The sequence below is a fragment of the Camelus dromedarius genome, chromosome 12 (assembly GCF_036321535.1).
Source record: "Camelus dromedarius isolate mCamDro1 chromosome 12, mCamDro1.pat, whole genome shotgun sequence".
NCBI classification, from domain to species: domain Eukaryota; kingdom Metazoa; phylum Chordata; class Mammalia; order Artiodactyla; family Camelidae; genus Camelus; species Camelus dromedarius.
In genome coordinates this window covers 5,244,767-5,258,424 of record NC_087447.1, presented here as the reverse complement: position 1 = coordinate 5,258,424, position 13,658 = coordinate 5,244,767, and the positions used below count along the sequence as shown (strand labels likewise).

The 13,658-nt window shown below is 52.0% G+C and overlaps 1 protein-coding gene across 6 annotated transcripts; it reads left to right on the top strand.

The window, feature by feature from the left end:
• Positions 1-1,557: 1,557 nt before the first annotated feature.
• ANKRD13D (ankyrin repeat domain 13D) lies at positions 1,558-13,083 on the top strand. 6 transcript variants are annotated; one of them, XM_064492076.1, is made up of 15 exons: positions 1,558-1,803; positions 2,371-2,506; positions 2,627-2,751; positions 3,512-3,557; positions 3,640-3,783; positions 4,025-4,214; positions 9,422-9,488; positions 9,874-9,955; positions 10,177-10,238; positions 10,345-10,475; positions 11,395-11,552; positions 11,655-11,771; positions 11,856-12,019; positions 12,163-12,190; positions 12,526-13,083. In XM_064492076.1, exons 1-15 carry the CDS (start codon positions 1,714-1,716, stop codon positions 12,930-12,932), a joined length of 1,947 nt encoding a protein of 648 aa, XP_064348146.1. In that variant the 5' UTR covers positions 1,558-1,713; the 3' UTR covers positions 12,933-13,083. The 6 variants fall into 6 exon arrangements, 5 of the variants coding, with proteins under 5 accessions (XP_064348146.1, XP_064348147.1, XP_031304460.1 ...); XM_031448600.2 differs by having other exon boundaries at positions 1,560-1,803; positions 12,099-12,190; positions 12,526-12,882; XM_064492079.1 differs by having other exon boundaries at positions 1,561-1,803; positions 12,163-12,276; positions 12,526-12,665.
• The last annotated feature ends 575 nt before the right edge of the window (positions 13,084-13,658 follow it).

Genomic DNA, 13,658 nt, shown 5'->3' with positions numbered 1-13,658 from the left:
AGATGTCACCAGGATGACACTGGGAACAGACAGGCCTTCAGCTGGGAGAAGCCTGACTTGGGAGTCAGGGAGGGAGAAAAGGGGCCCTGGGAAAGGGTTGAGAAGACAATTAGGAATCAAGAGCCAGTGGGGAGTCATGTTCAAGGCTGCAGAATCAGGAGAGGCTGGGCCTGAGACAGTCCTGTTAGATTTGGGGTGAAGAGAGCTTGGGGAATGGGTAGCCCCTTTTAGGAAGGTGGAGGCTAGAGGGCTACAGCTAGTAGTAGCCAGCAGGGCCTGATTTTAGGGTTCTGGATATTCAGAGGCCTTTGAGCTGCCGCAGACCAAAGGACGTTACAAATAAGCTGATTACCCCACAGGGCAGGGTAGCAAAGTGATCCCACATAGCACAGGAGCCACCTGGCCACAATGAGGGGGCAGGGTGAGAATGGCAGCCAGGGCCTCCCAGCCCAGAGACTCAGCTCAAACATCTAGGTCAAACCATCTGGTCAGCGTACTAATAGGGAGACTGAGACTGAGGGTCAGCCTTGGCCCAGCCTGGATGCTGCCTCACCATCCAAAACTAGGACCAGACCCCAGGCTAAGGCTAGGGTAACCACACCAGAGCTCAGCCAACTGAAGCCTGCACCCTGGTTCCGGTGTGGGTGGAGGGGCTGGCCCTGATTTCGAAACTCTCCTTCCTCTCCTGACACTGGCAGCAAAGTGCAGCCTCTGCAAAAGGGATGCACGCGGTGGGTGAAAACAGCCACTCACAGTGAACAGCCCTCCACCAGGAAGGTCCAAAGCTAGCCAGGCCTGCTCCCCCACTTCTCCGTACTCCCACTCCTGACTCCAGTGCCCTATGGGGCGACCGCCCCCACGCCCCTAACCGCGCATGGCTGAGTCCAGCCCACAGTTGGCCACTAGCACACATTGGCCCGGGTCCCTGATGAAGGTGCTCCATGCTAAGCTGGCCAGCATTTACAGGATTCTCGGAGGTGATGGGGAGGCAAGACAGCACTCCCCACCCGACCCGCACACACAGGCAAGGTCGATAACCCGCGGAGCCTGAGGTAAGAAGACTGGGCATGGGCGGAGCTGCCGAGAAAACCAGGGTAACCTAGGGGCAGCAGGACCGAGTCCTGCTGCACACGCACGCGCACACGTCCCGGGGGACCTCGGCCCCGCCCGCCCCTCGCCTAGTAGCCCTGTCCCTGGACTCCTTCCTTCCCCTTCCGGACCCGAAAGGAGTCTGCGATGGGCCTGGGGCTCCCCCTGCAGGACTCTGGCGGAGCTGCAGCCAGGCCCCGCCCTCCGGACCGCCTCCACAGACCCTTCCCGGCTGAAACTCGGGCGGAGACCCAGGTCCTGGCTTCTGCCCGGGCGTGTGTGGTTGCCAGGGTGGCTGGACAGCGGCCTCCGCCCGCCCCTGGCGCGCAGGGATCTGCTGCGGTTTCCACGGCTGCGGGAATCGAGGGGACGCGAGGCCCGACGCCCCGCCCCGCCCCGCCCCGGCGCAGCCCCGCCCGCCGGGCCCGCCCTCCCTGTCTCCTGTGCCACCGCCTACGCCGCCGCCGCCGCCGCCACTGCTGCGGGGGCACAGGGGCAGCGGGGGGCGCAGCTTCGGCGCGGCGCGGCCCGGAGGCTAGGGGGCTGTGCCAGGCCCGAAGCCGAGGCGGCGCCGGGCCGCCCCCGCCGCGCCCACCCACCCGGAATGCGGCGCTGAGGCCCAGCATGGCCGGCCCAGGCCCCACCTTCCCGCTGCACCGGCTCGTCTGGGCGAACCGGCACCGTGAACTGGAGGCCGCGCTGCATAGCCGCCAGGTGAGGCTCGTCGGGCACCCGGGTCGCCGTCCTGGTCCTCACCCCAAGTTGTGGTCTCCATCCTGGGGGCCACCTGCCCAGCTCCCCTTCCCCGGCTCCATCGGAAGCTCAGGTCACCTACTCCTGGCGCTTGTGCTTCTGGCCTCGGCTCCCAGCGCTGGGCCTTGCCCTGCAGGTCTCCCTGCTTCACCCTGCATCCAGCCTCAGAATTCGCCCCGCACCACGCCTGAGCCAGGCTAAGAAAAGCAGCCCAGTGCTGGTCCCCAGGCCATTCCAAACTCTTGACATCGGCAGCTGCACCTCTCCCTGACCAGAACCCCCTCACACCACCACCACCAGACCCCCAGCTCTGTCCCTGGCAGAGAGGGGGCAGGAGAGATGGGCAGGCCCTTTCCACCTGCCCCTTCCACTCCCTTTCCAGGACAGCAGGCCGCCCTCTGCCATTTCCATCGGCTGGTGTCTGCTGTCCATATTTCCCGCAGTGACTCCCAACCCTGTTTATGCTAGTGGCCTTCTTGCCTTGGCCTCTCCTTACTTGCCCAGTGCTGAATGTCCCATGTTTTCCAGCATGACATTGAACAGGAAGACCCTCGGGGGCGCACCCCCCTGGAGCTGGCTGTATCGCTGGGGAACTTGGAGTCCGTGAGAGTCCTCCTTCGACACAATGCCAATGTGGGCAAAGAGAGCTGCCAGGGCTGGGCAGGTACTGCAGAGGGCAAAGGGGCTCCCCTGAAGCTGGCAGCAGCGGGAGTTGGTGCATGGGAGTGAGCAGCCAGGTCTGGGGCCACCTAGAGAACTCCCCTCAGCAACCTGGTACCCCCAGTCCTCCAGGAGGCAGTCAGCACGGGGGACCCTGAGATGGTGCAGCTGGTACTCCAGTATCGGGACTACCAGAGGGCCACGCAGAGGCTGGCTGGCATTCCAGAATTGCTCAACAAACTCCGCCAGGTACAGCAAGGCACAGAGGTGTGGCCAGTAAGGGGGGTGGTGGCACGCCATGGAGGGGACCATGACAGAGTATGTGGGGGTCACCCTGGTCACCCATGCCAGCCCTTGCCTTACAAGGGCACTCAGCCCGTGTAGCATGCTTTCCTCACAATGTCAGTGAGGTCCCTCTCTTTCAACCCCAGCCCAGGGTCACATAGGAAAGAGTACAGGCCTTCATGAATGAGAGTGGGCCCTTTGGGAGGAAGGCCTTTCCCAGCATCTGGGGTCCTCTAGTGCCAGAAATCTCAGCAGAGCTTTTAGATTGTGGGCCTCCCAGTTAGTGCAGATTTCCTGGAAGGAGGATTTCCTCCAATTTAGTGGCTGTGGCCTGGAGCCTTGTCCACCCTTCTCGGACACATTGGTTTGGGGGTGGGGCTGCAGGGAGAGCCCCCTACCCCAGGGGCGGGCCAAGAGCAATTCATTTTGTCCCCTTTTCAGATGAAGACTCTCAGACCCAGAGAGGGCAAAAGATCCAGGGCTCTCTAGCCAGCTAGTGACCAGGTTGAGACTGGCCCCCAGGCCTGCAGATGCTTGTAGCACAGACCCTTTTAGGCCTCACTTGGCTTACCCTTTCCTGGGCGGGGTTTGTCTGGGGTGGCGGCACATCAAGACTTGCCGAGGAGCTAGGTTCCCAGGAGGGGGCCTGCGGACCAGGAGCTTCCTAGGCTTGTTGGCCCCCAGCACCAGGCAGGGCCCTGACTGGTGCTCTGGTCTATCTCAGGCCCCCGATTTCTACGTGGAGATGAAGTGGGAGTTCACCAGCTGGGGTGAGTGGGGACCTCATGGCTCCCAGGGGGCTGCACTGGGGCCTTTGGGAAAGAACCCTTTTGACCTCCATGTTCCCTGCAGTGCCCCTCGTGTCTAAGATGTGCCCAAGTGATGTGTACCGTGTGTGGAAGCGGGGTGAGAGCCTGCGGGTGGACACCAGCCTCCTGGGCTTTGAGCACATGACCTGGCAGCGTGGCCGGAGGAGCTTCATCTTCAAGGGCCAGGGTGAGCGTGGTGGGCTCACCACAGCACGCAGCACACCAGGGCCCTGGGTTTTCCTGTGGCTTGTGAGGACAGTGCTGTCCTTTGTCTCTCTCCAGATGTGGAAATGGAGGTAGGGTGGAGGAGACCAGGGGCTGAGGCCTCACCCTGAGCAGCAGGTGGCAGAGGGCACCACAATAGCCCTCCTGCCGCTGTCCGAGCCTGGCACTGATTTGTCCCCCTTATGCCCCCCGCCGGCTGGCAGAGGCAGGAGCCTTGGTGATGGAAGTTGACCACGACCGGCAAGTGGTGCACACAGAGACGCTGGGGCTGACCCTGCACGAGCCAGAAGCGCTGCTGGCCGCCATGCGGCCCAGTGAGGAGCACGTGGCCAGCCGCCTCACCTCTCCTATCGTCTCCACTCACCTGGATACTCGCAATGTGGCCTTCGAGAGGTCGGTTGGGGCCTGGCCACACTGTGGGTGGTGCCCTTGAGACTCTGGTTCAGGCCTCTGGGAGGCGGAGCCACTCACAGAGGCTGCTCTTATGGGGGAGGGGGTCACTCAGACCCAGTGTCTCTCCCACCACCTGCCAGTCCTGGGCACCTTTGAGGCCCTGCATGCCTGTCTACACTGGCAGCTGTCTTCCTGGGAGGAGGCTAGGTCAAGGTGTCCCCAGTTTCTTGATTTCTGACCTCACATGTTTTCCCATAAGAACAAAGATTCAGGTTGTGGTTCAGCGCAACTGCCTGCACCAGTGTTGGCTTCTCAGTGGTGCGGCTGTGTCTGGGCCGTAGTCCTTTGTGTGTAGCTTAGGATGGCCAGGGTGTTATTCCTCTGACAATATATGCCCCAGGTCCAATAACAGACTTCAGAAATACTTAAAAAAAAACTTTATTGAGATATAATTTTATATACCGTACAGTTCACCTATTTAAAGTGTATAATTCAGTGGGTTTTAGTATATTTACAGATACGTAACCAGCACCACAGTCCAATTTTAGAACATTTTTGTCACCTCAAAAAGAAACCCTGTGCCCTTTAACAATCAACTCCCCTCTCTCATCCCCTCCCCCGAGCCCTAAGCAACCACTAATCTGCTTTCTGTCTCTATAGATTTCCCTATTTTGGATTTTCATATGAATGGAATCATACAATATGTGGTCTTGTGTGACTGGCCTCTTTTGCTTAGCATAATGTTTTCAAGGTTCTTCCAAGTTGTAGTGTATAACTACTTTATTCCTTTTTATGGCCAAATCCATTGTATGAATAGACCACATTTTGTTTGTTCATTCATCCTTTGACAGATATGAGGATTATTTCCACCTTTTAACTGTTGTGAATAATGCTGCTCTAAACATTAGTGTACAAGTTTTTGTGTGGACCTATGTTTTCATTTCTCTTGGGTATTTGTTTACCTAGGAGTGGAATTGCTAGGTCATGTGGTAACATGTGGAAATTAAACACATATGTTTAATTATTTGAGGACCTGCCAGTCTATTTACGAAAGGAGATGCAGCATTTTACATTCCCATCAGCAGTATATGAAAGTTTCTCCACATCCTCACCAACATTTACTGTTCATTTATTTATTTATCTTGGGGTTATAATCATCCTAGTGGATGTGAAGCAGTATCACATTGTGGTTTTGATTTACATTTCCCTTATGATGTTGAGCGTCTTTTCATGTGCTTATTGGCCATTTGTGTATCTTCTTTGGAGAAGTGTCTATTCAGATCCTTTGCCCGTGTGAAAAATTGGCTTATCTTTTTATTATTGAGTTATAAGAGTTCCTTATACATTCTGGATATAAATTCCTCATCAGCTAGATGGTTTGCAAATATTTTCTCCCATTCTCTAGGTTGTCTTTTCACTGTCTTTGTAATTTTTTTTTTAAATGAAGTATAGTCAGTTATAATGTGTCCATTTCTGGTGTACAGCACAATGTTCCAGTCATGCATGTACATACACATATTCATTTTCGTATTCTTTTTCATTTCTTTTCACTTTCTTGATGGTGTCCTTTGAAACATAAAAGTTTTTAAGTTTCCCGAAGTCCAGTTTATCTATTTTTCCTTCTGTTGCTTGTGCTTTTAATGTTGTATCTAACAATACTTTGCCAAATCTAAAGTCATGAAGATTTTCCCCTTTGTTTTCTTCTGAAAGTTTTATAGTTTTAGCTCTTATATCGAGCTCTTTGATCCATTTTGAGTTAATATTTGTATGTGATGGGAAGTCAGGGTTCAACTTCACTCTTTTGCATGTGACCATCCACTTACCCCAGCACCATTTGTTAAAAAGATTGTTCTTTCCCATTAAGTGGTCTTGGTACCCTTGTGGAAAATCAGTTGACCACAGATGTATGGCTTTACTTCTAGACTCTCAATTCTATTCCGTTGGCTTATATGACTTCCTTTGTGCTAGTACCACACTGTCTTAATCACACGTTGCTTTGTAGTAAGTTTTTGAAATTGGAAAGTGTGAGTCTTCTGAATTTATTTTTCTTTCTCAAAATTATTTTAGATATTCTGAGTCCCTTGCAATTTCTTATGAATTTCAGATTCAGCTTGTCAATTTCTGCAAAGAACTCAGGTGGGATTCTGATAGTGTTTGTGTTGAAACTGTAAATCAGTTTGGGGAGTATTGCCATTTTAATTATGTTAAGACTTCTGCCATGAACGTGAGATATCTTTCCATTTATTTAGATTTTTAATTTTTTAAGTGATGTTTTGTAGTTTTCAGAATATAAATTTTACACTTCCTATGATAAATTTATTCTAAGTATATTATTCTTTTTGATGTTATTATGAATTCAGTTGTCTTCTTAATTACTTTTTTGAATTGTTCATTGCAAACCTGTAAAAATACAATTGACTTTTGTATATTGATCTTATATCCTGCAACCTTGCCAAACTCAGATTTTAGTTCTAATGGGTATTTAGTGGATTCTTCATGATTTTTCATATGTAAGATCATGTCATCTGTTCATAGTTTTACTTCTTCCTTTCCAATCTGGATACCTTTCATTTCTTTTTCTTGCCTAATTGCTTTGTCTGGAACCTCCAGTAGAATGTTGAATGTTTAGTGGCGAGAGCAGACATCTTTATCTTGTTTCTGACCTTAGGGGAAAAGCATTCTGTCTTTCACCATTAAGTGTGATGTTAGTTGTGGGTGCCCTTTGTCAGATTGAGGAAGTTCCCTTCTATTCCTGGCTTGTCAAGTGTTTTTATCATGAAAGGGTTTGGATTTTGTCAAATACTTTTTCTGTGTCTATTGATATGCTCATATGTGACTTTAATTTTTATTCTATTGACATGTGTTATATCAGTTGATTTTCAGATGTTGAACCGACCTGGTATTCTTGGGATAAATTCAACTTTGTTGTGGTGTATAATTCTTTACATATGTTACTAGATTTGGTTGGCTAGTATTTTGTGTCTGTAGTCATAAGAAGTGGGGAGGGCATAGCTCAGTGGTAGAGCACATGCTTAGCATGCATGAGGTCCTGAGTTCAATCCCCAATACCCTCATTTAAATAAATAAATAACTAAACCTTATTACCCCCCCAATGGAAAAAAGATTAAAAAAAAAAAAAAGGATACCACAGTCATAAAAGATGTTGGTTTATAGTTCTCTTGTGATGTCCGTTTCTGGCTTCAGTGTCTGGGCAGTGCCTCACAGAAGGAGTTAGGCAGTGTCACCTTCTCATCTATTTTTTGCAAGAGTTTGTGAATAATTGGTATTAATTCTTCTTTAAAAGTCTGGTGTGATTCATTGGTGAAGCCATCTGGGCCTGGGCTTTTTTTTGTGGGTGGTTTTTTGGTTTGGATTTTTTGTTTGTTTGTTTGTTTGTTCTTATTATTTCACTCTCTTGTTACAAATTGAGTTGATTATCTACTTCTTGAGTTAATGTTGGTAGTTTGTCTCTCTAGAATTTATCCATTTCATCTAAATTATCTAATTTGTTGAGGTATGATTATTTATCATATTCCTTTATTTATAATCTTTTTTTATTTTTATAATATTAGTAGTAATGACCCTCTTCCATTTCTGATTCTGGTAATTGAGTCTTCTCTCTTTTCTTGGCCAATAGCTAAAGGCTTGTCAATTCTGTTCAAATGTTTCAAATCTTTCTGTTCTGATCTTTTCAAAGAACCAGCTTTTAATTTAATTGATTTTCCCTATTTTTCTATTCTGTTTCATTAATTTTCACTCTAATGTTTATTATTTCCTTCCTTCTGCTTGCTGTGGGTTTAGTTTGCTCTTTTCCCATTGTCTTAATATAGAAATTTAGGTTATTGATTTAAGGATTTTCCTCTTTCTTAATATAGTTATTGACAGCTATAAATTTTTCTCTAAACATTGCTTTAGCTATATCCCATAAATTTTTTAAAGAGGTTTTAAATTTCCATTTGTTTATTTATATTCTTTTTTTTAAACAATTCTTTTTTGTGTGTTTGTTTTGGGGATAGGGGAGGTAATTAGGTTTTCATTTATTTAATGGAAGTACTGGGGATTGAACCCAAGACCTCATGCATGCTAAGCACACACTCTACCACTGAACTATACCCTCCTCACCCTGTAAGTTTTGGTATGATGTGTCTTCATTTCCATTCATCCAGAAGTATCTTCTGATTTTGCTTTTGATTTATTATCTGATCCATTGGTTATTTAGGAGTGTGTTGTTTGCTTTCCACACATTTTTGAGTTTCCCAAATCTTTTTTTTTGTTATTGATTCTAACTTCATTCAGTTGTGATTGGAGAACATACTTTGTATGATTTCTATTCTTTCAAGTTTATTGAGGTTTCTTTTATGGCCTAGCATATGGTCTGTCCTGAAGAATGTTCCACGTGCACTTAAGCAGAATGTGTATTCTGTTGTCTTTTGGTGGAGTGTTCTAAAGAAGCCTATCAAGTCTCGTTTATAGTGATGTTCAAGTCTTCTGTTTCCTTGTTGATCTTCTGTCTACTCCTTCTCTCCATTATTGAAGGTGGGGTACTGAAGTCTCAAATTATTATTGTTGAATCAGACATACTTTTAATTTTAAATTTTCATTATAGAAAATTTCAAACATACATGAAAGAAGAGAAAATAGTGTAATGTACTCATCACCCAACTTTAACATTTATCAGCATTTTGCCAGTCTTGTTGAGTCTATCCTTCCTCATTTTTGTTTTTTTTTGCTTTTTCCCTGGACTGTTTTAAAGCACATCCTAGATATCATATCATTTCAACAGTAAATGCTGGGGGGAGGGTCTAGCTCAGTGGTAGTGTGTGTGCTTGTCATGCACGAGATCCTAGGTTCAATCCCCAGTACCTCCGGTAAAAAAATAAATTAAATAAATACATAAGTAAATCTAATTACCCCCTCCTCAAAAAAAGAAAAAAACAGTAAATGCTTCTGCATGTGACTTTAACAGATAAGGATGTTTTTAAACCCAGCCCCAGCACCATTATCACACCTAGCAAAAGTTAATGCTAATCCCCAGTACATCTTAGTTCTCAGTCCTCTGTTCTGCTGTCCCCAGCTGTCCAGAGGATCTTCAGGTCCCCTCTGTGTGTTTCAGAGGGAAGGCTAATTAGAGGGGGTTTTTGAAAGGGAAGACTTTGACCAGAATTGAGGGTATGGGTCCTCATGAGCTCCTGTTTGGTCTGTTTCAGGAACAAATGTGGTATCTGGGGCTGGCGGTCTGAGAAGATGGAAACCGTTAGCGGCTACGAGGCCAAGGCAGGAGAGGCTAGTGGTGGGGGCTGGGGTAGGAGACGAGGCCCAGGAACTCCACTCTTTCTCCACACCCACCCCATGTGGAGGGAGAGACAGAGTAGCCCGTGGGCTCCGGAAGCCTTGTGTGGCCATGGGAACTCAGTGCGGCCGGAGTACCCAGCCCCTGCTGAGCACGCAAGGATCACCCACAGCCCGGGCCCCTACCCAGATTACTGAGATGAAGCGAGGAGCATTTTCCCCGGGGTTCAGACCCCACCACTTCCACTGTGGGGAGCAAGAGCTCATCTCTCCCTGGGAACAGGAGGACTTGGGTCCTTTGCTGGTGAGGCTGAGTGTGGGGAACAGGCTCTGAGCCCCCAGCTTCCCCTGTGTCCCCCCTGCTCCCCAGGTGTACAGTGCCACCAATGTGGAGCTGGTGACACGCACACGCACGGAGCACCTCTCTGATCAGGACAAGTCGAAGAGCAAAGGTAAACCCAGGTGCGCCTGCCTGCTGCCCAGTCACACCACATGGTGGGGTCACCTGGGTCTGCGGCCAGGGCCAGAGTATCTGGGACAAGCCGGGAGGCTTCCCTGTTCCCATCTGCTCTGCCTCCCACCACACAGGAGGCACCCAGGGTGGAGGGTAGGTGTGGGCAGTCTGGGTCAGTGGCCCAAATTTCCCTCATGGGCTCCCACCCCTTCTCCTTAGGGGGGAAGACTCCATTCCAGTCCTTCCTTGGGATGGCCCAGCAGCACTCCTCCCACAATGGGGTGAGCCGGGGCTGGGGGCGGGGCTGGGTCCGGCTGGCTGGGGGCCACTGGGTGGGGCCAGGCGGGTGCCTCCTGAGTGCTAAGCCTGGTCCTGGGGTCCACCTAGGCTTCTGTGCATCAGGCAGCCAGCTCCACAAACCCCACAGCCATTTCCCCCGACGAATACTTTGACCCCAACTTCAGCCTGGAGTCGAGGAACATCGGTCGCCCCATTGAAATGTCCAGCAAAGTGCAGAGGTGAGGTCTGGGGGCTGGCTGGGGGCTTCCTTCAGGGACAGGGACCCCACCTGGTTCCCTTGAGCACTTGCAAACTCCTGTCACACATGAGGTCCCCTGGGGTGGGGGGCCCACTCACCTAGACAGCTTCCTTCTAGACTTTACTCCTTGTGGGCAGGATCCAGGTCTGCCTTAGCCATGGTCCTCAGCACCCAGCTTGGGGCTTGGCTCAGAAGACACTCTTCTTGGTGAATGAATGGGCAGCAGCACCCGCATATATGGGTTTCTATTCAACTTAATGAGCACCTGCTGGGGGCCAGCTTGTGGCAGAACGGGAGGGCAGGGCACAGAGCTCTAACACCTGGCTTTGTGGCTGAGGAAACATCTTCCCTTCTGAGAGTCTAGTCTCCTCAGTAAAATGAGAACAGCTGCATTTGGCCGCCTGCTCACAAGGGTGCTGTGAGGCTCTGATGAGCTGTGACACCCAGCCCTTATGATGGGCCTGGCACCGTCCCAGGAACTTCACACAGACTCCCTCAGCCATGCAGTGGTGGGACTGGGATGGAACGCCAGTAGTCCCGAACTGTGGGCTGTGCTGGACCCAAAAGTCTGGCAAAGTGTGAGGTGCTAGTTGGCTGTGCTGAGGAGGACAGGGCTGTGGAAGAGGCCAGACTGAAGCCAGGAGCTCGGCCCTGCCCTCCTCATCCTGAAGAGCTGAACTGGCACAAAGCACTTGAAGCCTAGCCTGAGCCCAGGCTCTGGGGGCAGCTCAGGCTATAGGGCCAGAAGGACATCTGCTCCTGGGGGAGGCAGGCTGGGACAGCTGAGCAGAGAAGAGGGTACCCCAGGCCAGGTGGAGAGCACGCATAAAGGCAGGTGTCCAGAGGAGGTGGGCCTTAGCAGAGGTTCCTTGACCCATGTTCTGCGATCGGCTGGGCAGGTTCAAGGCAACACTGTGGCTGAGCGAGGAGCACCCACTCTCCCTGAGTGACCAGGTGACGCCCATCATCGACCTGATGGCCATCAGCAATGCTCACTTTGCTAAACTGCGTGACTTCATCACCCTGCGCCTCCCCCCTGGATTCCCGGTCAAGATTGGTGAGAGGGTGGGCTGGGTGGCAGGAGGGCCTCTGGCAGCTCCCGGGGAGCAGGGAGGGTGTGGGCTGCAGGGCTGGCTCAGGCTTGACCCTCTCCTTGCAGAGATCCCCCTTTTCCACGTGCTTAATGCCCGCATCACCTTCAGCAACCTGTGTGGCTGTGACGAGCCACTGAGCTCAGTGTGGGTGCCGGCGCCCAGCTCTGCCATCCCGGCTTCAGGTATCGCTGTGGGCGGGCGCCAGGCTGTGCGGCTCACTGGTCTCTGTGCGCTGGGGGCTGACATGACCCCTCTGCTGTGCCCAGGGAGCCCCTTCCCCTGTGAGGTGGACCCTGCCGTGTTTGAGGTGCCCGAGGGGTACAGCGTGCTGGGTGCAGAGCGCAGTGAGCCCCTTCGTGACGAGGACGATGATCTGCTGCAGTTTGCCATCCAGCAGAGCCTGCTGGAGGCGGGCACGGAGGCAGAGCAGGTGGGGTGCGGGCCGGGGCCGGGCCCTGGGTGTGGGCCAGGGTAGCAGAAGTGACAGCTAGGGGCTCTGGCTGCTGCAGGTGACTGTCTGGGAAGCCCTGACCAACACCCGGCCTGGCACCCACCCTCCCCATACCCCCGCAGCCTACAAGGAGCAGCTTCAGCTGGAGCGGTGAGGCCCTCGAGGACCTACCAGGTCCACGTCTCAGCCCTGCCCTGCCTCAAGGACCCTGACAGCCAAGGGGTTCTTGGCTGGTGGTAGGTAGCAGGGAGGTGCTGGTCCCAGGACCCATACCCTCTTCAGGGCCACCCACAATCTTTGGTGCTGCCCACCAGTGAATGAGGCATGAGATATGGGGAGATGGGGCCTGGCCTGTCTCTCCTCTCTGGTCTTCAGGTCCCAGCCACCCTGTCCTCATCCTCGGCCTCCATAACCACCCAGCCCTTGGCTTCCTCCCCCAGCCTGAGCACTCACAGTCTGCTCTCCTCTCATGCTTTGCCTGGAAGGGCCCTCCAGGAAAGCCTGCGGATGTCCACAGAGCCCAGGGGTCACAGGACGCCCCCTGTCCCGGCTTCCCCCAGCTTTGAGGAGCAGCTTCGCCTGGCCCTGGAGCTGTCTTCTCAGGAGCAGGAGGAGCGGGAGCGGCGGGGGCAGCAGGAGGAGGAAGACTTACAGCGGATCCTGCAGCTCTCGCTCACAGAGCACTGAGCCCCTAGCCCCTGGGAGGGCTGTCCGGGATGCTCCACCACCCACTTTTGTAACTTATTTATTTATAAACACTCTGCTGCTGAGCTTGGGGCCTGGAGCCCCAGGGTGGGCTTTCTTTGGAGACCGAGGTGGAAATAAAGAGACCCTCAGCAGCAGGCTTGCTCTGCTCATTCGGGGAGGAGGGGAGAGGCACAGGAGGCACTGAGGGGAGACACCGTGGGCAGTGGCCTTAGACCTGGGTTTGAATCGTGGCCCAGGCTCCCTTAGCCTCTCTGAGCCTGTTTCCTCACCTGTAAATGAGACCGCCTCCCACCCCCAGAGCTGATGGGAGGGGAAAATGAGCTGACAACTGTCAAGTGTCCTTACAGAGTAGGTGTTCCATGAACATCAATTCCCCTGACCCTGGCCCACCTACTGGAGACCTGGGTTCCTCCTGCCACACAGTCTGGCTTTCCTGGAACCCCACCCATGCTCATGTTAGGGAGGGGGATAGGCTGGGCCTCCAGACTATCCAGCTGGCTTGGAGGAGCCTCTGCACCCCAGGCCTAGGTTCCTGCCCTGACTCTGCCAGGTTCTGTTGGAGTGACTTTTGGCAAGTCACGTCCCTCTGCCTGAGCTGTGAACCTGCTCAGCCCTGCTCTGCTCACTTGCAAGGTGGCCCTGAGGACCCCTGTGAGCCTCATGGGTTAGTTCTAAATGCCACCTGATTTCCCCTGAAGCTTTGCGTATCTCTCAGTGATTCATGCAGAGAGTGGAAGCATAAGGGCCCATCAGCAAGGAGAAATAAGTTTGGGGTGCCCCCCACTTAAGATCCACTGCTTCTGGTCCTTTCCAAGACCTTGTCCCCAAACCTACCTCCCTAGGTCCCATCTCTGTTGGGTAACAGAACGGTTGAGGCCCAGATTAGATCTCAAGTGACCTAACTGGGCGG